We start from the raw sequence: 27,608 nt of genomic DNA, 5'->3' as shown, positions 1-27,608 counted from the left end.
TAAAAGAGGTACGTGCCCTTGGTCAGAATCGAACCCAGGACCCTTCAGTCCGCAGGCCTATGCTCTATCCACTGAGCCAAATCGGCTAGGGCAGATACATCGCTTATAGATTAAAAAAAAAAAATTTTTTTTACTTGTGCTGAGATCTCTTAGGATTGACTCCACTCCATACTGCAGTGTTAACTAGAGTCATGAGGTTGTACACTGCGTTCCTACTACTTTTTAACTTACAACTGAAATCTTGTATCTTGACCACTTCCCTCCAATTCCTCCTCCTCCCACCCCTACTTCTGGTAACCATAAGTCTGATCACTTCTTCTAGGAGTTGCTTTTTTTTAATTCCACATATGAGATCATGTAATATCTGCCTTATTTTTGTCTTTGTTTTGTCTTTTACTTTTTACAGTTTTTAAAGCAAACAGTGTAGTCTGCTATTATGCTTCAGACTTAACAGAGTATATTTATATAGGGATTGAATATTTTGCTTTCAATTTGGAAAACTTCATTTATTTGATACTTACACATTTTTGGAACAAAAAAACAACAACAATGTGAGAGGCCGATGTTGTGGGGCAGGGAGGAGAGCTCTGCTTCCCTGGCTCCTTCCTCTGTGACTCATCCTGGATCTCTTAAGATATGCTGTAATCTGTGAAAAATTAGCTGTTATGGGCACATGGTAGAGTGATGTGTACCACGTTTCATAGCGGGGCTAGCTCATAGGGAATTGGGGCAGAGAACAAAGCCAGTGGAGGGTGAGCGGGCTATTTGAGAAGCAGCTGAGCTTAGTCATTTCTTGGAGCTGAGGGTGCTTCTGTGAGTTATTTAATAATTGCTATATACTAGTAAGTACTTAAGTTAGTCTCCTAGACATTTTAGAGGCATGAAAAGATATGAATGTTGCTTTCATGGAGCTTACGTCTGCATTAAGGGTGACCCTGGCTCCTTACTCCTGGGCTGTAGCACTTTGGTTTGTTAATGAGACATCCTGAGAATTTTATACAAACATCTCCCCTTCAGATTAATAGTGTCAGCCATCAGGCAAGGCAGACACACTCCAGGTTGAAATCTGAAGGTCTGCTGCTTACTACCCTTTCATCTTTCCCTCTAGTATGCCCTACATGTCTACAATGAAGTGATGAGTGTTGGGCAGAAATACGGAATCCGGAATGCTGGGTATTATGCTCTTCGTAGTCTCCGAATTGAGAAGTTTTTTGCCTTCTGGGGTCAGGATTTGAATACCCTCACCACCCCCCTGGAATGTGGACGAGAGTCTCGGGTGAAATTAGAGAAGGTACTGTGTCCGCGCGCACTCCTGTCACTCACCTGCCTGTGCAGAGCATCTGTGTTAGAGCAGGAAGCGGGCTGATGTGGAAGGAAAGGGTGGAAGTACTGAGACCTCAATGATAGCATCAGGTGAACTGTGATGATTAGGATGTCCTTAGAATGATTAGTATATCTATGGGATAAAACATCTTAATATGAGAACAAGAAACGGACAGCACCTGTTTTCAGCACTTTGCTCTCTTTTAGACTGAGTGCTTTCTGGGGAAGTTTTTCTGAGTAGAATGTAGTGATACATGAACATGCCATGATTATTTGTACAAATTAGTTATCTTCCATTCAACTGCCTAATTTTTGGTTTCTTTTCAAAGTAATATATGAACATGATTTTTTAAAAAGTCATAATTGAAGAGAATGTTGGGTGAGTTCTCTTCTCCACCTCTGAACCCCACCTGTCTGACTGCCACTTTTATCAGGAGCAGTTTCTTGTCTCTCCTTCAGAATTTGTGTGTTTCGAACCAATGAGTGTTTACTGACCACAGCAAAAATACACTTAGGAGGTGAAACAAGGGCATAGAAGTAACGGAGAGTCTGGGGTGCCTTAGCTCACTGGGAAATCTGAGAATAGGGGGCTTAGCCCAGGATGAGCTGCCGCTGCCTATTGCTCCCTTGGTTGCAAGTCTCCTGGAGTCCCTTAGAGGATAGGGGATATGTGCCCGGGAGGGGGGCTGAGGAAGGGAATGGCACTGGTGTGCTCCCTCGACACTTTTTAATCCTCACCCGAGGATATTTTTCCATTGATTTTTTTAGAGTGGAAGAGAGAGGGAAAGACAGAGAAACATTGATGTGAGAGAAGCACATTGATTGGTTGTCTCCTGCATGAACCCTGACCAGGGCCTGGGCCAGGGAGGAGCCTGCAACCGAGGTATGTGCCCTTGACCAGAATCAAACCCGGGACCCTTCGGTCCAAAGGCTGATGTTCTATCCACTGAGCAAAACCGGCTAGGGCCCCTGGCCACTTTTCTTTTTTTAAATATATTTTATTGATTATTTACAGAGAGGGAGAGAGAGAAACATCGATCAGCTGCCTCTTGCACACCCCCTACTGGGTGGGGATGTGCCCTCAACCAAGGAACATGCCCTTGACCGGAATCGAACCTGGGACCCTTGAGTCCGCAGGCCGACGCTCTATCCACTGAGCCAAACCGTTTTCGGCCCCTGGCCACTTTTCTAACCTATATGGTTGGATACTACGTCCTTGCTATATTAACAATCATCCCCTACCAGTATAGATTTACAGTATTCTTTTTGAGAAATTATAGATAACAATTTTTCAGATATAAAATGAATATTCATTGTAGAAAATAGAATATATCAAGAAAAGTAAAGTCATTTATACTTTTATTTTATCCTGCTCTTGTTTTTGTACATATGCATATATAAACATGTATGCATTGAATACAGATATATATGCATGGACTTTTTGTTGGGATTATATAAAAATGCTTTTTTTCTAAAATATTCTAGCAAGTGTTTTTGAAATATTTATTTTTCTTCCTAAATATTTTGTTCTATGTGGTCTTGTCATTGAAATCCTTGTTTATAAAATAGAAAAAAGAAACATGGGTACCTGTGTTGTTACAAAAATTCTCTGAAGGCGTCTCTTCTGTTGTGAATGCAGTTTTTCACATGGTGGGCAAACACGTCCCCAAAGCTGCCCTCCCCCACAGTGACCCCTCCCTCTGCTGCTCGTGAGGAAGGCTCAGTGTTGCCCTTCTTCCCTAGGGGGTGGATTTCATTGGTCGAGATGCCCTGCTGCAGCAGAAGCAGAACGGAGTGTACAAACGCCTGGCTATGTTCGTCCTGGACGACCATGACACAGACCTGGACCTCTGGCCCTGGTGGGGAGAGCCCATTTACCGCAACGGGCTGTACGCTGGCAAGACCACCAGCAGTGCCTATAGCTACACCCTGGAGCGCCACGTCTGCCTGGGCTTCGTGCACAATTTCTCTGAGGACACTGGGGAAGAGCAGGTGGTGACAGCAGATTTTGTCAACCGGGGAGAGTACGAGATTGACATCGCAGGACAGCGGTTCCAGGCCAAGGCCCGGCTCTACCCGGTCGCCTCCCTCTACACCCATAAGCGCCGAAAGGAAGACGTGGAGCTAAGTGACTTGCATGGGAAGTAATGCCAGGCAGTCTTACCGTCTTAGCCTCTGTCCTGATCCCGTCCCTCTTCTTGATTTAACCTTTCCCTTCCATCTCTTACCTCCTTGATACCATTTTAAACTTTTTGCTTTGCAGCCTCTCTTGTCCTTTCATCTCCTCCTCCCTGTTGCAGTTTCCCATCTCCTCACACTCAGTCTGGGCTGTTTGTCCCATCTGTCTACCCATCTCAGATTCCCATGGGGACAGGAGCAAGCCCCACTTGTAGAAGTGGGTGTGGTGGCAGTCTGATGTCACATGCTGTGTCGGGAAGCTGGCGGTGAGCAGGCAAGAGTCCATCTCCATGGCGCCAGGTGTTCTCAGAGCCGCCTGTTGACGGTGATGAGTTGCTGTGTGCTTGTTACGGCCCTGAGGCAGTTTGTGCCTTCAGCCAGGCAGCTGCGCTCCTGTTCCACTGTGCTGTGGGTTGGCACCGTGATACCTCTAGCAAGAAGACCATCTACCTCACTGATGAGAGGCATCAGGTGGACTGCAGAGAGAAAGTTAAGCTGGCATTATTCCCCGCCTCCCTAACAACTAGTTCTCGACCATAGGGCCAAGGGCCACCTGCCTTTAATTTTCTTCATCGCTTGTTAATCTCTGTAATGAGGGGCTTTGCTTGTTTGGTTGAGTAAACAAGCCACAGTATTTGAAAGGGAAAAACCATGTTGCTTTTTCCAGATGAAAGGGTCTTAACCTCAGAACGTACCAACACCAAACAGTGCTGCTTTCTCTTCCTGTCCCTTTGGTAGTGGGCTCACTAGCTCAGCAAACATTTCTCCCCCTTAAGAAGAGGGAGGGGCAGCCACATACTGAGTTCAAGAGGACTGGACTGCCAAGTTCTGCTTCCTTGGGCACAGCACAGAGCCACAGCTGACCCACGTGGGTTCTGAGTGAGGAGGGAGGGGTGTGTGTGTGAGCCTAGCAGATTGCTTTCCGCATCCTCTGGAATAGAAAGTGACTTGGAGTGCCTCCAAGAGGGTCATGCACAGTTAAGAAGTGTCTCTCTTTTAAGGGTGAAAATTGAGTGACATCAGACTATACTATTCATCCCAACACTTAATTTTTTTTTTAATGTTTTTCAGAGAGGAATGGAGAGGGAGAGAAAAAAACATCAATGATGAGAGAGAATCATTGATCAGCTGCCTCCTGGGGATTGAGCCCAGCATGTGCCCTTGACAGTAATCGAACCTGGGACCCTTCAGTCCACAGGTGGATGCTCTAGCCACTGAGCCAAACCAGCTAGGGCCCAACACTAAATTCTTAATTTCCCCTTGCACCTGATTTCTTAAGTATAAACTATTGCTAGAGATGTAACTAACTGCAGCGTTTGTTGTATTGGCATCATAAATGCATTAGCTCTGTAAGGAAGGTGCTCCAGGTGCCAGCCTGCTCTGGCTACTATTTACCCCCTAATCAGACTGTCTGCTTCTAGGCATGTCTTGCTTCTAGGCATGTCTTGCCATTTCCCCAGCGAGTGCCCACCTTTTCCCGTCTCAGTTGACTGATTAAGGGAGTATGTGATTAGAATTGCTTGGAAGGCCTTGCTATTCTGGTGCAGATGTGTATTTAATGACTGAGAGATGTTGCTCCTAGGCACAGAGGTGAAAGGAGAGGTGTGCCGCCGAAACTGGTTTGGCTCAGTGGATAGAGCGTCGGTCTGCGGACTGGAGGGTCCCAGGTTCGATTCCGGTCAAGGGCATGTACATTGGTTGCGGGCACATCCCCCGTGGGGGGTGTGCAGGAGGCAGCTGGTCGATGTTTCTCTCTCATCGATGTTTCTAGCTCTCTATCCCTCCCCCTTTCTCTCTGTGAAAAATCAATATAAAAAAAGGAGAGGTGTGCCAACGCAGGGTAACCAGCAGGGAGCCGACTGGCCCGAGAAGATGGAAACAGGTGCTAGAGGGCTACAGGTATTACACGCTCTGCACCATCCCAAAATCACCTTTTCTAGTTACGCATAAATTTCATCCTGTCCATAGTAGAGGGCATCACTTGCTTATTGAGTGCCCTGAAGCACACATTAGTTTTGGGCACTTCCAAGTCCATCCTTGAAGTCTCTCTGTTCAAATGCAGGCAGTGTGAATTTGGTAGTTTTCTCCATTTGGTCCTAAATCTGAAGGGGTGGACTGACTCCCACCTCTAGCATAACTGACAATCACAACACCTAATTTGTATGTCATTTCCATTTCTGGGGCAGTGAGGCCCAAGTGTTTCTTGTGTGACAGCTTACCTCTCTAGGGATTCCAGGGGTTCTGGACTCCTGTGACTGGATGGATGGACTTTAAGATGGTTGGCACTTTGCTTCTCTGAAACGGTCCATCATCACCTCTTGGGGAGGGGCTCTGCACACTTCTATCTTGTCAGCATATTCAGTTGAGGGGATCTTTTTAACCTAAAAACACAGGTGTGTGAACCTCAAACAGATGAAGACCCAGGGGTTGCAAGTCTCCCGTGTGCCTCCTCCTCCCTTGAGATAGCTTCCAAGCCTCCCCTGCACACGTCCGTCAGGTTTCTTGGCACGGCCACGGTCTTTGACTTAAATTGAAGCATGTTATCAGAAAGGTTCCCATCTGTGATTCTGTCACTGAAGTCAGAAAAGCTCTAATTCAGAAAGTTTTAAGAACAAAAAGGGACAAAATGTACCCGCTTGGATAACCTGTTTGATGCCCTTTACCTTGTGACATAGTCTCACCTGCATGAGCAGGACATGCTCCAGGAGACAAGGAAACAACTCCCACCACAGTGCTAGTGCTCTTCTGGGGAGTCCCTGTACCCCCAAATGTGGGCAGTGCCATTCAGGCTGGGGCCAAAGATCACTCAGCCCAGTGATCAACCTGCTTCCCTTTGGCCCAAAGATCCCATTTCTGCAGGAGTAGAGCACAGTGATGAAGAGATGACTCACTGCCCTGATTTCTGACTCATGGACACTTGCTGGCATCTGAGTGTCTTCACCATCCTTTTAGAACCCGAGGCAGGTAAGAGGGGCTCTTCTGTGACCTGTGGTCCTAGTTCTGACCTGGAAGGCTGTGCCCAGTAGGACAGCTCACTGCCTGCTTTCAGGGGTAAGCTGTGAGGTTCATTTTTATCTCTCTGGCTCCTTGTGCAGTGTAGGCAGCAAGGATCCTCCTTAGTATCTAAGGCAAAGGTTTGGTCAACAGTGCTTAATACTAAAGAATAGCCTTCTGGGGTTTTTCCCCTGTATTCCCCCCCCCCACACACACACTCCCCTTCCCCTGGTCCCTTACAAACTGATATAAGCAGCATTTTATCAACACAATATAGGGCCAATTTTCTTGTGAGGAAAGAATTTTCATCTCACATCATTTCCAGGCACATGGGTTAAGGAGAAGCACAGTTGAGTGGAAGAAATGGTAGGTGAAATAGTAAGATGTTTCCCGCATTAACTAGGACATCCAACTGTAAGTTGTAAGCTGTAGGTCTGCCAGTCAGCACCCCCGCCTCCACTGTAAGATGCTGAGTTGCAAGGCTCCTTCGTCAGTGTGGGGCTCACTTTTGCAGTCCCTCATCACTAACAAATGCACTATTTTCCAGAGGACTATTTTTGTATGTGTTTGCCTTCTCTTTGTCCATTACGCACCAGGGTTGTTTCTTCATAATATGATTCTTCACTTCTCTGAACAGTGTCCTTGGAGAATTACACATTTCTCATGGGCCATTTTTCCCACGGCATTTAGACGCAGCTGTTTTTATCCTTTGCAGTCCTTTTCTGCCTTCTCCTGTCTGTCTCTCAAGGACGGAAATTACGAGAGTGGGAAGGATAGCTTTAGCACCTGCTTCACAAGATCTAAGCCAGGAATCCCTTCGCACACCAAGAACTGGGGCTTGGAGCACATCTTTCTCCCCGCCAGTTCTCGTGCCTTACACTCCAGAGTCCCATGGCGGCTGGCAGAGGAGGGAGGCAAAGGTAACTCCGTTTCAGGCTGAGGGTTCCATCGCCCGCTCACCTCTCCTTCCCCAGAACAGGTGGGTGTGGGGAGAGGCTGCCCCAGCTCGTCTCAGTGAGGGGCTCTCCAGCAGCACAGCTCACACCTTCCTCTCTGGTCACCTCTCGGGCTGTGTCAAAGCGCCGCTGTAATGACTGTAAAGTGCCATGGCTCAATATCCGCATCTATAAACGTGCAGTTCTGTTCACCCCCTTCCTGTCCCTTTGTTGTGTAGCGTGAGCATGTGGTCCTGAAGCCATTGGAGGAACTTAGGTAAATGGGATCTTCTCTCAAGGGCCATGGTCACAGGCCCACAGGGTGACCGAGCCTTCCTGCCTCCATGAACATGGTATTATCAAGCCAGATTTCAGTTGTTTTTCTTTTCATATTACCAGGTTTATAAATGAATAAACAGACATTTTAATTACTCTTACCATGTCCATGAAATATTCTTCATCTGTGTTTGCCATCACAAAAGATAGACATCACACACAAAACTGTTGATTCCTGTGTTACCAAGTGTAAAACGGAATGTGGAAATGGAGGTGCAGTAGATACAGGCATTCTGTCCCCTCCCTGCGGTGCTGGCCTGGCTGGAGAGAGAAAGCCTCCGTTCCTCCTGAGGTTACTGTCTGTCCTGGTTCGACATCCTGCCTTACAACTGACTTCATGCTAGAAACCTGGCACTTGATGTATCACTCATGTGCCTGTGAGCCCATGTTTATGTGGAAACGGTGTGCGTGGACGTTCTTGGTCACACCTTGGGAAGAGAAGAAGCCAGCGATCTTGTACTGTACGCAGCTACCATCAGAATTTAGTCACTGGACTTTAATCTGTTTATCCAACTATTCTCTGAGGAACCACATCTGGAAATCCATAGGTAAGGTAACAGGTCTAGAACAATTCCTCTTATATTCTAAACCTCCTCCTCTAATTTCCAGTTTCATTATTGACCAACATTTTTTTTATAACACAGAACATCCCACAGGCTAGGTGGCTGATTCCAAAAGAGGAGTTCCAGAAATAATTTGCACAGTGACATTTCTGGAATGTCGGAAAAGCCTCCCAAAGTGACTGCTTTGAGGGAAACATTCTCAAATTACATGTACCTTCTTCTTACTCTGGTGTTCAAGACACTTCATCTATTTCGTTAACAAGTCATTCTAGGGAAAAAGAAGCCCTGTGAACTGAGTGTGAGTGACAAAGACTTACCTTCCAGCTCCTCCACCAAACGAAAGGCCAGCAGAGTTCATTCCTGCCAGGACGTAGTAGCCCTTAACCAAAGGAGACTCGCCCATGATGCACCTCATGTCTGGCGTGAAGGTCTCGGGGCAATTGACCAACTTCACAATCTCCAGCGTCTCCAGGTCTGGCATCCTACGCAGGAAGGAGCTCAACAGGGGCTCTGAGCAATAAAAATAGCCAAACAGAGTCCTCAGCTCAGGGAATTCAAACTTCCAACTCCTCATACTTTCTAACTCCTCCCTCTCCTTTCATAAAATCTCTTGGAAGAGGTTTTCTAAGAAGAGCAGCGGGGCCATTGACCAGAGAGCAGACCCTTGCTGGAATTATGGAACACACCTATGAGGTGCTTGGCATGCAGACCGACAAAGAAGATGCTGTGGAAGAGCAAACACGTTACAGATGAGGATCTCAAAGGGCTCAGTGCTAAAGCTCTCACGGGGCGCCCGAGGGAGATGCAATGAAGGGCAGGTTCCCTAAGCTGGCATGGCTGCAAGGACAGATGCTCAGTCTGTTTTAAATTGAGTCCATCATCTGTGAGCAGTCAGTGGGGCAGTGGTCACAGATGACACCAGACTGTGGAGCTGGCTGGTGGGTAAGTTTGATATTTCTCCTAAGAAAGTAGGTTTACAGTTGTATGTAAAACACACAGTTTATTCTTATTTCCTTACTAGAGGCCCGGTACACGAAATTTGTGCACTCGAGGGTCCCTCAGCCGGGCCAGCGCCCTCTCACAGGCTGGGAGCCCTTGGGGCACCACACTGCTGCTGCATTCTGGCTTCTGGCTGAGCAGCGCTCCCGCTGTGGGAGCACACTGATCACCAGGGGGCGGCTCCTGCATTGAGCATCTGCCTCTGCTGGTCAGTGCACATCATAGCAACCAGTCGTTCCACCATTCAGTCGATTTGCATATTAGCCTTTTATTATATAGGATTTGAATTATAACTGTAAACCTATTTTTGCCCACACCTGTAATTTAAAAATATATTAAAGATGGAGGGAAACTCTTCATTATAAGACCTTTCATATCTTTTGTATTTGTAAATGCACAAGTGCTTCCAGGGCCCGGAGAGGGGGAAACCAGTTCACCTGGGAGGAGGAAGGAGGCCACCGAAGCTCCACAGGAGGAGCAGTGCAGGTTTCCGCGTTGGAGTGCTCCAGCCCACACAGGAAACAGTGTGCCCCTGACATCGGTTTACTTTGTCCCTAAATAATCTTAAGTCTCTACACCAAAAGTCCCGGAGATAAAAGGTAAATAAGAAAACCAGAGATCCCGCTATTGTTGCTAACTTACCTGACCAGCACAGTTGACAAAATACTGGCATTCGATCTGTCCTTTGTCTCCACACCAATAACTTCACCTTTTTTGGTCATCACGTGAACAACACTTGTCCGGTCATAGATCTGAACACCTGTTCAGGGTAAAGAAAGAGTTGGGCTTTGATCCTCAGATGGTCCACAATTAAGGCATCTGCAGCAGATTCTCAACTCATAAGAAATACTGAAAAGGCCAGGACAAAGCTTTAATTTTAAAAAACAAAACACTCCTAGGGACCACACCTTGAGACTGTAAATGAGATTTCCCAAGGTTAAAATGGCAGGCAAATTTAATAAGGGACTTTAGTGCACAATTCAATTCCAGGAATCATAAAAGGGGCAGGGGAGAAAAGTTCAAATAGGACAGCTTACATCCTATCTACCTACATCATGAATCAGTTCAAAGTACACACCATGGACACTGAGGTGTCCTCCCCTCATTCACTCAAACCCGGGACATGATCTAAGCTGTGGATTAAGTCCCCAAGGTGTGTACTAACCTTGGAGCCCCTCAGTTCCAGGGGGTGGGGAGGGGAGTCTCTGAAGTCTGAAGGGTACTAAGTCAGCACATTGAATGTCTATTTGGAGAATTGATATTTCAGAGTTTGGTGTTTAAATATAGTCTGTTTACCAGAGTAGTCCAATGACTTGTGGCTAATACAGCCTGAGTTTCAGACAAAGGGTTCAGAAGTCATTTTCTGCTCACTACCATAGATTACATATCGCAGAGTACCACTATATATATGTTCCTTTTAACCCACTAAATAATTTTTTATAAATGCATTATCACTGTCTTGGAAAAACAACTCAACTCCCTGAATCTAAGTTTCTTCAGCTGTAAAAGAATGACCCCTCACCCTGACCGGTTTGGCTCAGTGGATAGAGCATCGGCCTGTGGACTCAAGGGTCCCAGGTTCGATTCCGGTCAGGGGCGTGTACCTTGGTTGCGGGCACATCTCCAGTGGCCGGTGTGCAAGAGGCAGCTGATTGATGTTTCTCTCTCATCGATGTTTCTGACTCTCTATCCCTCTCCCTTCTTCTCTGTAAAAAAATCAATAAAATATATTTTTAAAAAAAGAATGACCCTTATTATAAGATCAAGGACTATATGGAATACTTTCCAAAGATTATAAAAGCTATTACGTTACCTCTCTCATTCACTTGACAAAAGTCACACTGAGATTGAAGCACTGCCGACACTAACATCACAGTCGGGGATGAGGACTGGGGGTCATCTGCTGAGTCCGATTAGCAGGTAGTGAACCAACATCTCGAGTAAATGGACTGTTTTCAGAGGAGAAGCAGATAACAACTTCCCTTAAATCTAGGTGCACGTATGTCACTTCATCCTTATTTCATGACCCAACAGCAGTCCATGAGTGAAGTGACCACGGCAGGCACCTGCACAACTGCGGGACAGGAGGCCTCTCCTCCTCGGGGCCCTGTCACCTTTCCCTGCGCCACTGGCGAACGACCACAGGCGTGAGACAGGCTGATCCCCTTCTCGCTTACCCGGCTTCCTCCCTGCCCACCAGGACCAAGGAGAAGTCGGGCCTGTAAGGGTTCCAGATGGTGAACCAAAAAGCAAGCCAAGCTCCCTCACTTTACAGAAAAGAACCTATAACCCTGATTCCTGTGGATCCCACCACCTGGGGGATGCAAGGCCGGGCAATGCACTAGTCTCTGGCCCAATGGAACGGGCCCATTTTGTGGACCTTATTCTGACCAAACCCAGTTAATATCTGACTCAAGTACCTTGTTGCCATCATTAAACCCAACCAAAGGGACTGCTCCCCACCTGTCCTGCCTGGAGCAGCCTCTTCCCTAGTAAAAGCCAGACTGTGCGGCAGCAGGAAGCACTTTTTCCACGTTCACTGGAGAGCCCTGCCCTTCAACAGGAGGCCTGGCCAAGTGCAATGACACCATGGGGTCAAGGCGCCAGGGGCACACCGTGTAAGGAGGCACCCACTCAGCGCTGTGACTGCAGGGTCACCCCAGGATGCATACTTGTCTCACCCCAGTCCTGGCCCTGCCATGTGCCTGAGAATACACAGCCTCTTCTTCCAGGCCTCTGGATCCTCTCCTGGCATCTCTCTCTCCCTCCACAGCTATCAAATCCTATCTACTAGACAATCAGTCTTCCCTCTACAGTTTACAGTTTACTTCATGACAGTATGAACTATATAAAATGGAAATGTTATAAACCCTTACTTGTGATCAAAATTTCAAATCTCCCTTTCCCTAATGAAAATGTGGTCACATGATTTCTAAAAGGGCTGGCGAGGTAAACCACACACTGTGCTTAGACTATTGTTTGAAGAGTCCGCTATTGATCACATGGCAGAGCCACTGCAGCTGGCAAAAGACAAAGCTACCACCCTCTGCCAGGATTAGTCTCCAATGAGCTCTGATTCATTTTGTGCAGTGTCTTCAAAAGAACGACCCTGACATATGCAAGTGTCTGGAATTTCATCACGGGGCCTCGCTACCCACTCAGGACGATTAGTGCGCTCACCACAGTCTCATCAGCCACCAGAGCAGGCTCCAGGCTGGGCTTCCGCTAATCCGTCACCTTACAACAAACTGATGGCCATTCTTTCTGCCTTTGATCGTATGGACCATCGTGTAGATGGGTCTTCCTCTTCCTGGGACAGTTCCTACTCACTCCAGTGCTAGCTAGGCTACAACCCCTGCGTCCTTCCCCCCCAATTACACAGGTAAGGAGAAACGTGAGAATGCTGTAGAGTCAGGAACATCCTTACTAGCGACTGGTGTACTTCAATGGGTCAAACTCTGACTTAACTTCCAAGCACCTAACTTAAATTCTTCCTCCTCCTCCTCCTCAAGGAGCCAATGCTGCCACTTACTACCCTTCAACAAGTGAAATAGACAGGAAATGGCCCAGGAAAACCTTAATTAATATCCCAAGAATTATAGCATCTGAAAAGGTTCTGGAATGATGATTGAATCTCCTTTTAAAAATAGGGAAACAAAGCCTGGCCGATGTTGCTCAGTGGTTGATCAGTTAACCCATGAACCAAGAGGTCAAGGTTCAATTCCTGGTCTGGGCACATGCCCTGGTTGTGGACTCAATCCCTAGTAGGGGGCGTGTAGGAGGCAGCCCATTGATGATTCTCTCTCATCATTGCTGTTTCTCTCTCTCCCACTCCCTTCCTCTCTGAAATCAATAAAAGCATTTTTAAAATAAAAAAATAAAATAGGAAAACAAAGTCGGCTCAAAAGCAAAATGACTTGCCCAAGGTAATACTCTGACTAGTGGCAGAGCCCAAACTACAACTCCGGTCTGAATTACCACTCACCAGGCCAACTCTTGTGGGACCACACACAGTTCCCAGGAAATGGCACACCCCCTGCTTACCTGTTTGGATCCCTGTTTCTTGCTCTAACTGTTGGTACAGTTTGTTTGAATAGTCTGCCATCTTCTGCTCGATGCTCAAGTGCCTGGCAGTGCTTATGATGCCCGCGCAGAACCTCGTAGAGCCAGCAGCCAGCCTGCAGGATGGATCCCAAAGGCTGTTAGGTGGACTTATACCTATGAATGCTGCCCGTTCAAGTCTCAACCACAGCACTGTTCTGTCATATCAAAAGATGGAAACACCTACATGCCCATCGACATGATACTGATTTCACATTTTGGAGTTCACCTACATGGTGGGATACTATACAGCCATAAAAAAAGAATGAGAGCCCTAGCTGGTGTGGCTCAGTGCATAGAGAGTCAGCCTGCAGACCAAAGGGTTCCGGGTTCGATTTCGGTCAACAGCATGTACCTTGGTTGCAGGCTCCTCCCTGGCCTGGGGCCCTGATGCAGGAGGCAAACATTTGATGTATCTCTCTCACATAGATGTTTCTCTCTGTTTTTCCCTCTCTTCCACTCTCCCTAAAATCAATGGAAAAATATCCTCAGGTGAAGATTAACAACAAAAAAATAAAAAACGGAATGAGAAAGTCTATATGCTGCAATGTGGAATAATCCTATTGTGAAAAGCAAGGCAAGGAACAGTAAGAAATACTATCACTTGTATAAAACAGGGAATAAATAAATGAACACCCATTTATACCAGTACATACTGATGAACACACGTCTGTTTCTATTTGGAGAGAGCATCTGGATTGATACACCAGGAACTTAACTTGCCTCCAGCAAGGGAAACTTGAGGACAGAGGTCAGAGATGGGAGAGAAACTTTCCCCAGACACTTCTAGAATTTTCTATTCTGACTCATGTGAATCTATTGCCTTTTAAGAAATAAATAATAGGGAGAAACCAAGATGGCAGCATAGGTAAACACCTATACTGCTGCCTCGCACAACAATTTCAAAACTGCAACTGGAAGACAGAGTGGACATCGTCCAGAGCCACCGGAAAGCTGGCTGAGTGGAAATTCTACAACTAGAAGGAAAGATAAAAGGACACAGATTCAGGAACTGTGGAGGACAGAGGTGTGGAGACCCATGCACATGGAAAGGGCAGGCGGCTGAATATGCGTCTGGCTTACTCGAAGCACGCGTGCGCAGAGAGGGCGAGCAGCAAGTGCGCGGCTAGCTTTCTCGTTCGAGGGGGAAATAAAACCTCCCGACTGCACTGAAATCCAGCTCCGGGTGAGACTTTGGGTACGCAGACTCATTCGGGGAGAAACTACTAGACCAGTGATGGGCAACCTTTTGAGCTTGGTGTGTCAAACTTCGCCAAAAAACTGAGCATAACTCGGGTAGTGTGTCACTTTGAGGAAAAAACATTATTTTGCAAATGTTTCATCCTCAGGAGCAGCAAATGTTTCATCCTCGGCATGCGGCTGCCTCAGCGGCCGCGTGTCATCAGAAATGGCTACGCATGTCAGTGCTGCCACGCGTGTCATAGGTTCGCCATCTCTGTACTAGACTGTCTGGCAGCAGACGAAACTCGAGAGCAGCCTTCTCTCAGAGGTGCGTGCAGCCATTGCCGCGGGACACTGAGACACAGGGGCCTCTTAGGGAGGGGCTGATGGGAAACCAAGGCTGTCTGCTCCACCCTGAGATTCCGCCCCAACCAAGCTGAGCACAGAAGCTCTCCCAGCGGAGACACTGCTGATCCTCACAGCCAATTGGCCTGGAGGTTAACTCTCCCCAGTGATATCAACAACAATCAAGGCTTAACTACAACAAGACTGCACACACAGCCCACAAAGGGGTGCACCAAGAGTGTCCACCTCAGGAACTGGGGAGGCTGAGCCACTGGGCCCTATAGGACACCTAGCACACAAAGCCACTCCATCAACTCAGGGAAGCAGCTAAAATGCAGAGACAAAGAGGCAGGCCACAAATGAAAGAAATGGAGGAAAGCAAACAACTGGATATAGAGTTCAAAACCACGGGTATAAGATTTTTCAAGAATTTCCTAAATTTATTAGAAAAGGCCAATAAATTTAACGAGACCCTTGAGGATATGAAAAAGGATCAACTAGCTGAAACTGGTTTGGCTCAGTGGATAGAGCGTCAGCCTTCAGACTGGAAGGTCCCGGGTTCAATTCCAGTCAAGGGCATGTACCTTGGTTGCGGGCACATCCCCAGTAGGGGGTGTGCAGGAGGCAGCTGATCGATGTTTCTCCCTCTTATCGATGTTTCTAACTCTCTATCCCTCTCCCTTCCTCTCTGTAAAAAATCAATAAAATATATTTTTTTAAAAAAAGGATCAACTAGAAATTAAGCATACACTGATTGAAATAAAAAATATTATACAGAGACCTAAAAGCAGACTAGAGGATCGCAAGAATCAAGTCAAAGATTTGGAATACAAAGAAGCAAAAAACACTCCTCCAGAAAAGCAAAAAGAAAAAAGATCCAAAAAGGTGAAGATAGTGTAAGGAGCCTCTGGGACAACTTCAAGTGTACCAACACTGAATTATGGAGGTCCCAGAAGAAGAGAGAGAGCAAGACACTGAAAACCTATTTGAAGAAATAGTGACAGAAACCTTCCCCCACCTGGTGAAAGAAATAGACTTACAAGTCCAGGAAGCGCACAGAACCCCAAACAAAATGAATCCAAAGAGGACCACACCAAGACACATCATAATTAAAATGCCAAGAGCAAAAGACAAAGAGAGAATATTAAAAGCAGCAAGAGAAAAACAGTTAGTTACCTACAAGGGAGCACCCATATGATTGTCAGCTGATTTCTCAACAGAAACTATGCAGGCCAGACGGAATGGCAAGAAATATTCAAAGTGATGAATAGCAAGAAACTACAACCAAGATTACTCTACCCAGCAAAGCTATCATTCAGAATTGAAGGTCAGATAAAGAGCTTCACAGATAAGAAAAAGCTAAAGGAGTTCATCACCACCAAACCAGAATTATATGAAATGCTGAAAGGTATTCTTTAAGAAGAGGAAGAAGAAGAAAAAGATAAAGATAAAAATTATGAACAACAAATACGTATCTATCAACAAGTGAATCTAAAAACCAAGTGAATAAAAAATCTGATGAAGAGTATTAACTGGTGAATATAATTGAATCAGGTGCATAGAAAGGGAGTAGACTGACAATTCTTGGGCAGAAAGGGGCGTGGGGGTGCAGGAAGAGACTGGACAAAAAGCGTACACCTATGGATGAGGACAGTGGGGGCGGGTAAGGGCAGAGGGTGGGGTAGGAACCTGGTGGAGGGGAGCTATGGGGACAAAAAAGAGGAAATATTGTAATAATCTGAACAATAAAGATTTCTTAAATTAAAAAAAAGAAAAAAAGAAAAAAATCTGCAAGGTGAAAAAAAAAAAAGAAATAATAAATTCCTTTAAATGTCCAATTTGTTATAGGCAAAAGCCTGAAACAGGTAAGAACACTGGTAGTAAAATGAAGAATTTCAAAAAATCTATGAATTGCCCAGCTGACGTGGCTCAGTGGTTGAGCATCGACCTGTGAACCAAAAGGTCATGGTTCGATTCCCAGTCAGGGCACATGCCCAGGTTTCAGGCTCAATCTCCAGTGTGGGGTATGCAGGAGGCAGCCAAATAATGATTCTCTCTTATCACTGATGTTTCTATCTCTCTCTCCCTCTTCCTTCCTCAATCAAATCAATAAAGATATATTTTTAAAAATACATACAAAATCACTATGAACTATAGTTAATAATAACATGTTGATGTTGGTTCATTAGTGAGACAGTAACATTAATATGTTAATAACAAGTGAAATTGGGGGTAAGTTATGGGAACTCCCTCCTGTCTTCTCAATTGTTCTGTAAATCTAAAACTCTTTCAAAACAAGTTACTTAAATGAAAAACAAAAACAAATAGAGCAGGATGCAGGCAATTTCAGTCTGACTCCTAGGGGGACCTCTTGGCCCCAGGATTTGTGTTGCTGCCTGACTACTAGTATAAGCAGGAGAACAGATGGCAAGATGTGCTCTGAACGTGAATAAACACATGCTTCAGAGACTTGGTTTGCTGAACTCTGCCAGCTCTCCAACACCAGGAAACATGAGTTTTAGGCATCAACAAACAAAACCCAGTACAGGATTTCCACCTGTGATTCTTCTCATGCTCCTAGCAACACTGATTAGCTGGTGGTGGGACAGCATCACCAAAAGGAGGAGGAGAGGGCAGGAGGGAATTCATGCCCAGTGGATCCTTACCTGCCCTGCTCCAAAAGGACAATGTCCTTCCACCCCATCTTGGACAGGTGATAGGCCACAGATGTGCCCATGATTCCCCCGCCACAGATGACCACCTGCGCCTGGGCAGGCAGGGCGACAGAATGCGCCTCGGCCGCTGATGCACCGCTTCTGGCTGAGGACCAGTTCTGCCATCCTCGGCTGGTTCTTTGTCTTTGGACCACCGATAGCAACCGGTAAAACATCACGTCTGTCAGCAATGAGAGGTGTGCGCTCACTCACTCAGAAGGAGATCTGTGAAAAAACAAACATATTTCATTCCACTGTGCTGAGTGCATACGATTCATGAGAAAAGGATGAAATAAAAACCATCATTGTTCATTTAGCAAGTAGGTGAGGACTGAGTCCCATACATTGTGCTAACTTGGATTCAGCAGCGAGCAATAATAAAGAAGTCCCAGCCTTTAGTAACTCACCTGTGAGAGAGGATGAGACTGTGTGTGAGTGTGTATGGGAGAGGGGCGACAACAAATGAAACAAATGACAAGGAGTAAACAAATGCCAAGGTCAGGAAAGAGGTGACATAGGAAAAGTCGTAATGGACAAAATGGAAGCAGCTACCTGAGTGATCCAGACAGAGGAACAAGTGTCTAAGGCCCTGATGTGAGACAAACCTTGATGAGACCAAGCACAGAGAGGAAGCCAGCCTGTCCAAGATCAGTCTGGCTCCATGGTGGAGACTGCATTGCAGAATGAGAGGAATAGCAGGGATGGGTTGGGAAGCTATAGCAGTATTCCAGGGGGACGTCATGGTGGCTGAGACAGGAGGGGGCAGTGGAGTCAGAGACATGACTGGACTGTTTTGGAAGTAGAAATGACAGAACTTACTTGCCAACAAACTGGATGTTAACATGCAAAGAGGGAGAATTAAGGACGATGCCTATGTGTCTGGGTTAAGCAACTGGGCCACTAAGGAGCAGAAAGGAACAGGGAGTGAGCCTGGGAGGCTGAGGGTGGGTGTGTACATGTATGTACGTGAGTGTGTGTGTATGTATACATTTGAACTTTTAGAGTTCAGTACAATATACCCATCTGCATCCACGTGGAAACACTAAGTAGCAGTTGGATACACAAGTCTGAAATGGGAAGGACGCTGGGAGTCATTAGCATATGCACAATGTTGAAAGCCCCAATATTTTGAGGAACAAGAACTCTGAGGCTCCCCAGCATTCAGGCTGGGCAGAGAAAGATGAGACTAGAGACAGGACTGGACGCTGTGGCAGAATCAGAGTATACAGACAAAGGCAAGTGGCTAAAGAGACGAAGAAGGAGCGGTTAGTAAGGTAGAAGGAAAACCAGGCACAGGTTCCACGAAGTGGCTAACTACAGACAGTGCTGAGGGTGGAGCAGGTGGCGGAGTGTCCACTGGGATCTGACAGCACGGAGGTCCTGATGTCCTCAAGAAGAACATTTCAGGGGAGAGGAAGGGAGGAAACACGGACAAGAGCAAACTGGAAATAAGCGAGATGTGGGAGTGGGAACAACTCTGTTACAGTTTGCTCGTATGGGGAGCAGAAAAGCAGGGCAGAAGCATGGGAAGAATGTGGGATACAACAAGGTTAGCTGGTTGTTTTGTTCTTTAAAGAATAGTTTACTGAGTTTTAGAGAGAGAGGAAGGGACAAGCGAGAAACATGGATGTGAGAATGTAACACTGATCAGGTGCTTCTTGCACGCCTCTGCCTCCCCCACCACAGTGCTTGGGACACCACCCAAGCAACTGAACCACACTGGCCAGAGACGGCTAGCTGTGGTTTTTCACTTGTTTGTTTGTTAAAATATATATTTTATTGATTTCAGAGAGGGAGGGAGAGGGAGAGAGATAGAAACATTAATGAGAATCACTGGCGGCCTCCTGCATGCCCCACACTGGGGATTGAGCCCACAACCCAGGCATGTGCCCTGACAGGGACTTCCTGGTTCACAGGTGGATGCTCATCCACTGAGCCACACTGGCTGGGCTAGCTGGGTTTTTGTTGTTGTTTTATTTTTTAAAATATATTTTTATTGATTTCAGAGAGGAAGGGAGAGGGAGAGACAGAAACATCAATGATGAAAGAAAACCATTGATTGGCTGCTTCCTGTGCACCCCCCAATGGGGATGGAGCCCGCAACCTGGACATGTGCCCTTGACCAGAATCGAACCCTCAGTCCACAGGCTGATGCTCTATCCACTGAGCCAAACCAGCTAGGGCCTAGCTGGTTGGGTTTTTTTTAAAGATGGGAGCTGTTAAGAATATATCACAACTAACACCTATCCTCTTCAAACTATTCCCAAAAATCCAAGAGGAAGGAACCCTTCCAAGTTCCTTTTATGAGGCCAGCATTATCCTAATTCCAAAACCAGATAAAGACACTACAAAGATAAAGAACTATAAGCCAATATCCTTGATGAACATAGATGCTAAAATCCTCAACAAAATATTAGCAAATCAGACCCAGCAATATATTAAAAATATCATACACCATGATCAAGAGGGATTTATTCCAGGGATGCAAAGCTTGTACAATATTCCCAAATCAATAAACATGATATATCACATAAACAAACTGAAAGACAAAAATCACATGATCATATCAATAGACACAGAAAAAGCATTCAACAAAATACAACACCCATTTTTAATAAAAACTCTCAGCAAAGTGGGAATAGAGGGATCATATTTCGACATAATAAAGGCCACATATGACAAACCTTCAGCCAGCATCATACTCAATGGGCAAAAACTAAAACTATTGCCCCTAAGAACAGGAACAAGAAAGGGATACCCGCTTTCACCCCTTTCTCAACATAGATGTAGAATTAACATCATTAAAATGTCCATACTATATAAAGCAATCTACAGATTCAATACAATCCCTATTAAAATACCAATGACAGTCCTAGCTGGTTTGGCTCAGTGGATAGAGTGTCGGCCCTTTCTCAACATAGTACTGGAAGTCCTACCAACAGTGATCAGACAAAAAGAAGGAATAAAAGGCATCCAAATTGTAATGTAGGAAGTAAGTCCTAACTGGTTTGGCTCAGTGGATAGAGCGTCGGCCTGCGGACTAAAAGGTCCTGAATTCGATTCTGGTCAAGGGCACATGCCTGAGTTGCAGCTCGATCCCCACTGTGGGGCATGCAGGAGGCAGCTGATCAATGATTCTCTCTCATCAGCAATGCTTCTATCTCTCTCTCTCCCTCTCCTTTCCTCTCTGAAATCAATAAAAATGTATTTAAAAAATAAAAAATCAATGACATATTTTACAGATCTAGAGCAAATACTCCAAAAATTTATATGGAATCAAAAAAGACTCTGAATAGCCACAGCAATCTTGAGAAAGAACAACAAAGTTGGAGGGATCACAATACCAGATTTCAAGTTTACTACAAAGCCACTGTTCTCAAAACTGCCTGGTACTGACACAAGAACACGCATATAGATCAATGGACCAGGACAGAGAACCCAGTAAATCGGCCCAAGCCACTATGCTCAATTAATATTTGACAAAGGAGACAAGAATATACAATGGAGCATAGACAGTCTCTTCCATAAATGGTGTTGGGAAAATTGGATAGACATGTAACTTACTAAGTGATTACCCCATTAAGTCTAGTACCCATGTGATACCATACATAATTATTACAATATTATTGACTGTATTCCCTGTGCTATACTTTACTTCCCTGTGCCTATTTTTATTATTGGCAATTTGTGCTTCTTACTCACTTTTCCTTTTTTTAAATACATTTTTATTGATTTCAGAGAGGAAGGGACAGGGAGAGAGAGAGAAAAATCAATGATGAGAGGGAGTCATTGATTGGCTGCCCCACACTGGGAATTGAGCCGGCAATTAGACCACCAACTTACACCATACACAAGAATAAACCCAAAATGGATAAAAGTCTTAAACTTTTAAAAATCCTAGAAGAAACTATAGGCAGCAAAATCTCGGGCACCTCTTGAAACAATATATTTACGAATACATCTACTAGGGCAAAGGAAACTAAAGAGAAAATAAACAAAAGGCACTACATCATAAAAGCTTCTGCACAGCAAATGAAACCATCAACAAAATGAAAAGGGAGCCCACTGTATAGGAGAACATATTTGGCAATGACACATCTGATAAAGGGTTAATATCCAAAGTATATAAGGAACTCATACAACTTAACAAAAGGAAGATAAACTATTCAATTAAAAAACGGACAAAGTACCTACATAGACACTTCTCCAAAGTGAACATACAGATGGCCAAGACACATATGGAAAGTGCACAACGTCACTGATTGTCAGAGATGCAAATTAAAATGACAACGAGGTATCACCTCACACCTGTCAGAATGGCTACCATCAACAAATCAACAAATGACAACTGCTGGCGAGGATGTGGAGAAAAGGGAACCTTAATACACTGCAGGTGGGAATACAGACTGGTGCAGCCATTATGGAAAACAGTATGAAGTTTCCTCAAAAAATTAAATATAGAACTGCCATTTGACCCAGTGATCCCACTTCTAGGAATATATCCTAAGAAACCCACAACACCAATCAGAAAGAACGTATGCACCCCTATGTTCATAGAAACACAATTTACAATAGCTAAGATCTGGAAACAGCCCAAGTGCCCATCAGTAGATCAGTGAATCAAAAAGCAGTGGTACATTTATACCATGAAATACTATGCAGCAGTAAAAAATAAGGATCTCTTACCCTTTGAGACAGCATGGAGGGACCTGGAGCATTTTTTGCTAAGCTAAATAAGCCCGTCAGAGAAAGACAAGTATCACATGATCTCACTCATATGTGGAATGTAATGAACAAAATAAACTGATGAACAAAATAGATCCAGAGACATAGAAGCATGGAACAGACTGTTGAATCTCAGAGGGAAGGTGGAGGTGGGTGGGTGGGTGGGAAGAGATCAACCAAAGAACTTGTATGCATATATGCATAACCCATGGACACAGACAATAGGGTGGTGAAGGCCTGGGGCGGGGGATAAGGGAGGGCTAAAAGGGATCAGTGGGGGAAAAAGGAGACATATGTAATACTTTCAACAATATAGACTTTTTTAAAATATGTTTTTATTGATTTCAGAGAGGAAGGGAGAGGGACAGAGAGTTAGAAACATCAATGATAACCATCGATCAGCTGCCTCCTGCACACCCCACCCTAGGGATTGAGCCCGCAACCCAAGCATGTGCCCTTGACCTGAGTCGAACCCGGGACCCTTCAGTCTGCAGGCCGACGCTCTTATCCACTGAGCCAAACTGGCCAGGGCTTAATAGTATGTTTTAAAATATGTCTCATCAGGCAAGGGAAATAAAAGAAAAAATAAACAAATGGAACTACTGCGAATTAAAATGTTTTAGCACAGCAAAAGAAACCAACAAAATGAAAAGACACCCTACTGATTAAGAGAAGATATTTGTCTATGCTACATTCAAAATATATAAGGGACTTATACACCTTAACACCAAAAAGAACAAAACAAACAATCTGATTTAAAAATGGGCAGGGGACCTCAATAGACATTCCTTCACAGAGGACATACAGCTAGCTGGCCAACAGGCTATGGAAAGATGCTCAACATCTCTAATCATCAGGGAAATGCAAATTAAAACCGCAATTAGATATCACTTCACACGTCGAAAGGCAATAATCAATAAAACAACAAACAACAAGTTTTGGCCAGGGTGTGGATAAAAGGGAACCCTCGTGCCCTGTTGGTGGGCTTGTGACTTGGTGCAGCCACTGTAGAGAAGGTCCTCAAAATTTTGAAAATAGAATTACCACATTATCCAACAATTCCACTTCTGGGTATTTATACAAAAGTCCAAAGTACTAATTTGAAAAGCGATATGCCCCTCTCTCCCCATGTTCATTGCAGCATTATTTACAAAGGCCAAGATATGGAAGCAACCCAAGTGTCCATCGATAGGTGAATGGATTTAAAAAGCTGTGTACACGTATACAATGATATGTTACTCAACCATAAAAAAAAAATGAAATCTTGTCATTGCAACAACATGAATGGACCTAGAGGATATATGCTAAGTAAAATAAGTCAGACGGAAATCAAATATTATATGATTTCACTTATATGTGGAATTAAAAAAAAATAAACAAAACAGAAACAAACTCATAGATACAAACTGAGAGTTGCCAGATGGCAGAAAGGTTGGGGGAGGGGAGAGGAGGATGGGTAAAAAAGGGAAAGTGATTGCCCTGGCTGGTTTGGCTCAGTAGATAGACCACTGGCCAACTAACGGAAGGGGCCCAGGTTCAATTACAGTCAAGGGCACATGCCTGGGTTGCCGGCTCAATTCCCAGTGTGGGGCAGCCAATCAATGACTCCCTCTCATCATTGATTTTTCTCTCTCTCCCCCTGTCCCTTCCTCTCTGAAATCAATAAAAAATGTATTTAAAAAAAGGAAAAGTGGCCGAAACCGGTTTGGCTCAGTGGACAGAGCGTCGGCCTGCGGACTCAAGGGTGCCGGGTTCGATTCCGGTCAAGGGCATGTACCTTGGTTGCGGGCACATTCCCAGTGGGGGGTGTGCAGGAGGCAGCTGGTCGATGTTTCTCTCTCATCTGATGTTTCTAACTCTCTATCCCTCACTCTTCCTCTCTGTAAAAAATCAATAAAATTTAAAAAAAAAAAAAAAGGAAAAGTGATTAAGAAGCACAAATTGCCAATAATAAAAATAGTCACAGGGAAGTAAAGTATAGCACAGGGAATACAGTCAGTAATATTGTAATAATTATGTATGGTATCACATGGGTACTAGACTTAATGGGGTAATCACTTAGTAAGTTACATGTCTAATCCGAAACTAATATAATATTTTATGTAAAAAAATGTTTACATACTTATACTCAGTTAAAAAAAAAAAGTCAGTGCCCAGCCAGTGTGGCTCAGTGGCTGAGTGTCGACCTATGAACCAGGAAGTCAGGATTCGATTCCTGGTCAGGGTACATGCCCAGGTTGCGGACTTGATCGCCAGTGTGGGACATACAGGAGGCAGCCCATCAATGATTCTGTCATCACTGCTGTTTCTCTCTCTCTCTCTCCCTCTCCCCTCCTGTCTGAAATCAATAAAAATATGTTTAAAAAACAAAAAATTACAAAAACAAGTCCATAAAGTAGTGAACATAAAAAATTGTTTAAAGTGGATACAACTGTGAGGAAAGGAAGGTACCAGAGTCTATTCTAGTAGGTTTGGTAGCAAAGCTTGATAGCAAAGGAGGTAAGGCCAGTAGAGAAGAAATTGAAGGTAAATAAAACATATAATCACCTTTAAAATAAATTACATTAAAAAATATAAACTGACATAATATTCTCTGCTGAGAGGAATAATTTCTGCTAAACAACTTCAGTACTGGGCTGGTTCAGATCTGCTCTCACCAAGAGCAAGAGGCTAGCTCCAACTCCCTCTGAGTGGTTCCTCTGTGTGATACAGCCTAGTGCACTCGTGGGCTGCGGGCCCCAAGGAAAACTGGGGACTACAGATCAAGAGAGCACTTCCCACACCTGCCTCCGCATAAGAGCCACCTGGGACACTAATTTACATACACACACACACTCTCTCTCTCTCTCTCTCCCTCCCTCCCCGGCTCCCTCTCTGGAGGGTCTGATCCTCCTGCTTCAGGGTGCTGTGTTTTTCACACAAGTGTGCCAGGCGATCAGGCAAGTTTAAGAAATTATTGTAAATCCCTTGCACCGGAAAAGGGTGCCCCTTGGGCCGACTCGCCCCACCTCCTAGCCCCACCTGCATCCTCCAGCGTCAGGCTCACAGGCCTGGGCAAAATGGACTTGAAGATTCCTGAACCAAATCTGCGTGTCTCCACATCAGACCCGAGGGGGCCAGCATGAGGCACCGCCCGGCCTAGGCGTTCCCAGGTGGCTCCCTGCAGGGCTCTGCAGAGTCTGACTAGTGAGCCAGGCCCAGGTGGACGCCCGTTTCCACGCGGGAAAACACCGCCACCTGCAGAGGGAAGACCGGGCTAGACGCGCCTCATCTGCGCTGCGGGGCTGGGCGAGCCCGAGGCGGGGAGCCCGAAGCGAGGTCACCGCGAACGCTGGGGAGCGGGTGCGCGGCAGCCGCTTACGGGTCCCCGGGGCCCGGACAACCTCCGCCGCCCCGGGCACCGCCGCAGAGACCCGCCCGGGCCCGCGGAGTCCTGGCGCCAGGACGCGCCTTCCCGGGAGAACCAGGCAGAACCGACGGGAAACGAGGGGCCGCGGGGAACACCCCTGAGCCAGACCGAAGCGGAAAGAGGGGCGCAGGGGTCCCGGGGCGCTAAGGCCGCGCGGACGGGGACGTCAGAGCGCCCGCCGCCATCTCCTCACCTCACGGGCCCCGCGGGCTCCGCGCTCAGCAACACCCGGCGGGGGACCGGCAGCAGCCTCCACAGTCACGGGGGTCCTGGGGTCCCGGGGCCGGGAAGGGAGTGGGGGGCCGGGAATGGGAGGGGGTGGGGCAGAGAGAGTGAAGGGCTCCTGGGAAGGGGGGGCCGCGACCTTCCGCGCTTTACGGCCCCGAGCAAGGGGACGCCGCGCGTGACCTCCCACGCGCACGCGCTCCGTGACGTCACGGCCGCGGCCCCGCCCCTGCACGTGGGGCTTGTTGGGGCCTCGCTGTGCCCCTCCTCGGCCTCAGCCAAGGTGAAGGCGATTTGGAGGCATCTCCTCTCAAGGCCGCTTTGGAACTGCAGCCTCACACGCTGTTAATTTCTGCAGGTGCAGCCAGGACGTCCGAGAGGGCGGCAGCCCCGCTGGAGTGTGGGGAGGCGGGGTTCTCTCTGCTCTCGATGGTGTGGATCTGTCTGGCCCCTCGTGGGTCTGGAACCCAAAACCACCCTAATCCAAGGCCTTATAAAGGCTTCTTGGTTTGACAGTCGCCTTTTTTCTTGCAAGTCTTTGGGGTCTTCCAGGGCGAGGCTCTAGCTGAGCTGATGGGAAATCTGGTTGGCTGTCCTGACTCCCGCGAAGGCAGGGTTAGAGGACCCCGAGTTCCAGGCCGTATTTTACTCTGCACCCTTCTAGCTTGTCTGGGCCAGAGGAAAAGGGATCAATCACCACAGGATCTTCTGAGAAGTAGCCCACCTACCGCTCCCTTACTATCCCCTGGCCCTATTTCTTTCCTTTATAGAACGACTAGAGGCCCGGAGCACCATCCCGCCCAGTCGGGATCTGTCAGACCCCAGCAGCAAGCTAACCTACGATGGGAGTGTTTGTCCCTTGTTGTCAGTGCATGTCATGGTGACTGGTCCAGCAGTCGGCCAATCAGTTAGACACTTAGCATATTATGTTTTTACTAGAGGCCCAGTGCACAAATTTGTGCATGGGTGGGTCCCTCTGGGTGGCCTGCAGGGATCGGACCTAAACCTGCAGTCCAACGCTGCCTGCAGCTCCTACCTGCCAGCTCCCACTCATCCTGGCCCCACTGTGACTGCCTCGGCCCCACTGTGACGGCCCCACTGTGACGGCCCCACTGTGACTGCCGGGGGCCCTCATCCAATCAGTCCCAATTGGGAGAGGCTCGCTGCCACAGCAGCACTCGCCAGCCATGAACCCTGCTTCTGGTGCCCTCCCAAGGGGAGTGGCCTGTGGGATCAGGCTGAAACTGGCTCTCCAAAAACCCCCAAGGTGTCTTGGATTGTGAGAGGGTGAAGGCCAGGCTGAGGGACCCCACCAGTGCATGATGGGGCAGGGGAGGGACTATGGGAGGGCTCCAGGGCATGTCCAGCCCATCTAACTCAGTCCCAATCTGCCAGACCCAGCAGCAAGCTAACCTACCAGTGGGAGCATCTGCCCCCTGGTGGTCAGTGCTCGTCATGGTGAGTGGTTGAGCAGCCTTAGCATATTAGCATATTACGCTTTGATGGGTTGCTCAGCTGTTCTACCGTTCGGTCTATTTGCATATTACCATTTTATTATATAGGATTATATAGGGTGTAA

General features: G+C 46.5%; 3 protein-coding genes and 2 long non-coding RNA genes across 7 annotated transcripts in view; 4 read left to right on the top strand and 1 right to left on the bottom strand.

Annotated features, from left to right (window-relative positions):
* The window catches only part of PDPR (pyruvate dehydrogenase phosphatase regulatory subunit), a 39,417-nt gene extending 35,946 nt beyond the window's left edge, over positions 1 to 3,471 (top strand). For both annotated transcript variants that reach the window (XM_054710129.1, XM_054710130.1), the window contains 2 exons: positions 1,109 to 1,291; positions 3,067 to 3,471. In XM_054710129.1, coding sequence (XP_054566104.1) covers positions 1,109 to 1,291; positions 3,067 to 3,471 — 588 coding nt within the window. The remainder of the gene's footprint in view (positions 1 to 1,108; positions 1,292 to 3,066) is intronic.
* The window catches only part of ZFP1 (ZFP1 zinc finger protein), an 837,904-nt gene that overhangs the window by 241,587 nt on the left and 568,709 nt on the right, over positions 1 to 27,608 (top strand). The gene's annotated exons all lie outside the window — the stretch shown is intronic.
* Positions 519 to 26,083, bottom strand: LOC114230882 (pyruvate dehydrogenase phosphatase regulatory subunit, mitochondrial-like). 2 transcript variants are annotated; one of them, XM_054710135.1, is made up of 7 exons: positions 25,998 to 26,083; positions 17,623 to 17,895; positions 13,373 to 13,506; positions 9,971 to 10,088; positions 8,647 to 8,839; positions 1,324 to 1,456; positions 519 to 646 (listed from the first exon to the last, which is right to left on the bottom strand). In XM_054710135.1, exons 2-5 carry the CDS (start codon positions 17,844 to 17,846, stop codon positions 8,812 to 8,814), a joined length of 504 nt encoding a protein of 167 aa, XP_054566110.1. In that variant the 5' UTR covers positions 17,847 to 17,895; positions 25,998 to 26,083; the 3' UTR covers positions 519 to 646; positions 1,324 to 1,456; positions 8,647 to 8,811. The 2 variants fall into 2 exon arrangements, 1 of the variants encoding a protein (XP_054566110.1); XR_008554886.1 differs by lacking the exons at positions 519 to 646; positions 1,324 to 1,456; positions 13,373 to 13,506; positions 17,623 to 17,895; positions 25,998 to 26,083 and adding exons at positions 3,901 to 3,977; positions 5,721 to 5,882; positions 11,142 to 11,260.
* LOC129147580 (uncharacterized) lies at positions 4,937 to 7,867 on the top strand. The gene is made up of 2 exons (XR_008554887.1): positions 4,937 to 5,103; positions 5,327 to 7,867. It is a non-coding gene; the product is annotated as an uncharacterized LOC129147580 (long non-coding RNA).
* Positions 8,037 to 9,687, top strand: LOC129147581 (uncharacterized). Its single transcript, XR_008554888.1, has 2 exons — positions 8,037 to 8,314; positions 8,411 to 9,687. It is a non-coding gene; the product is annotated as an uncharacterized LOC129147581 (long non-coding RNA).

Source organism: Eptesicus fuscus, chromosome 21 (assembly GCF_027574615.1).
Source record: "Eptesicus fuscus isolate TK198812 chromosome 21, DD_ASM_mEF_20220401, whole genome shotgun sequence".
NCBI classification, from domain to species: Eukaryota; Metazoa; Chordata; class Mammalia; order Chiroptera; family Vespertilionidae; genus Eptesicus; species Eptesicus fuscus.
Note: the sequence above shows the minus strand (reverse complement) of the source record. Positions and strands in the feature narration are given on the sequence as shown.

Excerpts from the sequence above, each read along its gene's own strand:
- LOC114230882 (XM_054710135.1), bottom strand. The coding sequence starts at position 17,846 with ATGTTTTACCGGTTGCTATCGGTGGTCCAAAGACAAAGAACCAGCCGA. Across the intron at positions 13,507-17,622 it reads GTCCTTTTGGAGCAGGGCAG|GCTGGCTGCTGGCTCTACGA; the intron begins GTAAGGATCCAC and ends TCCATCCTGCAG. Across the intron at positions 10,089-13,372 it reads AGAAACAGGGATCCAAACAG|GTGTTCAGATCTATGACCGG; the intron begins GTAAGCAGGGGG and ends TACCCTGAACAG.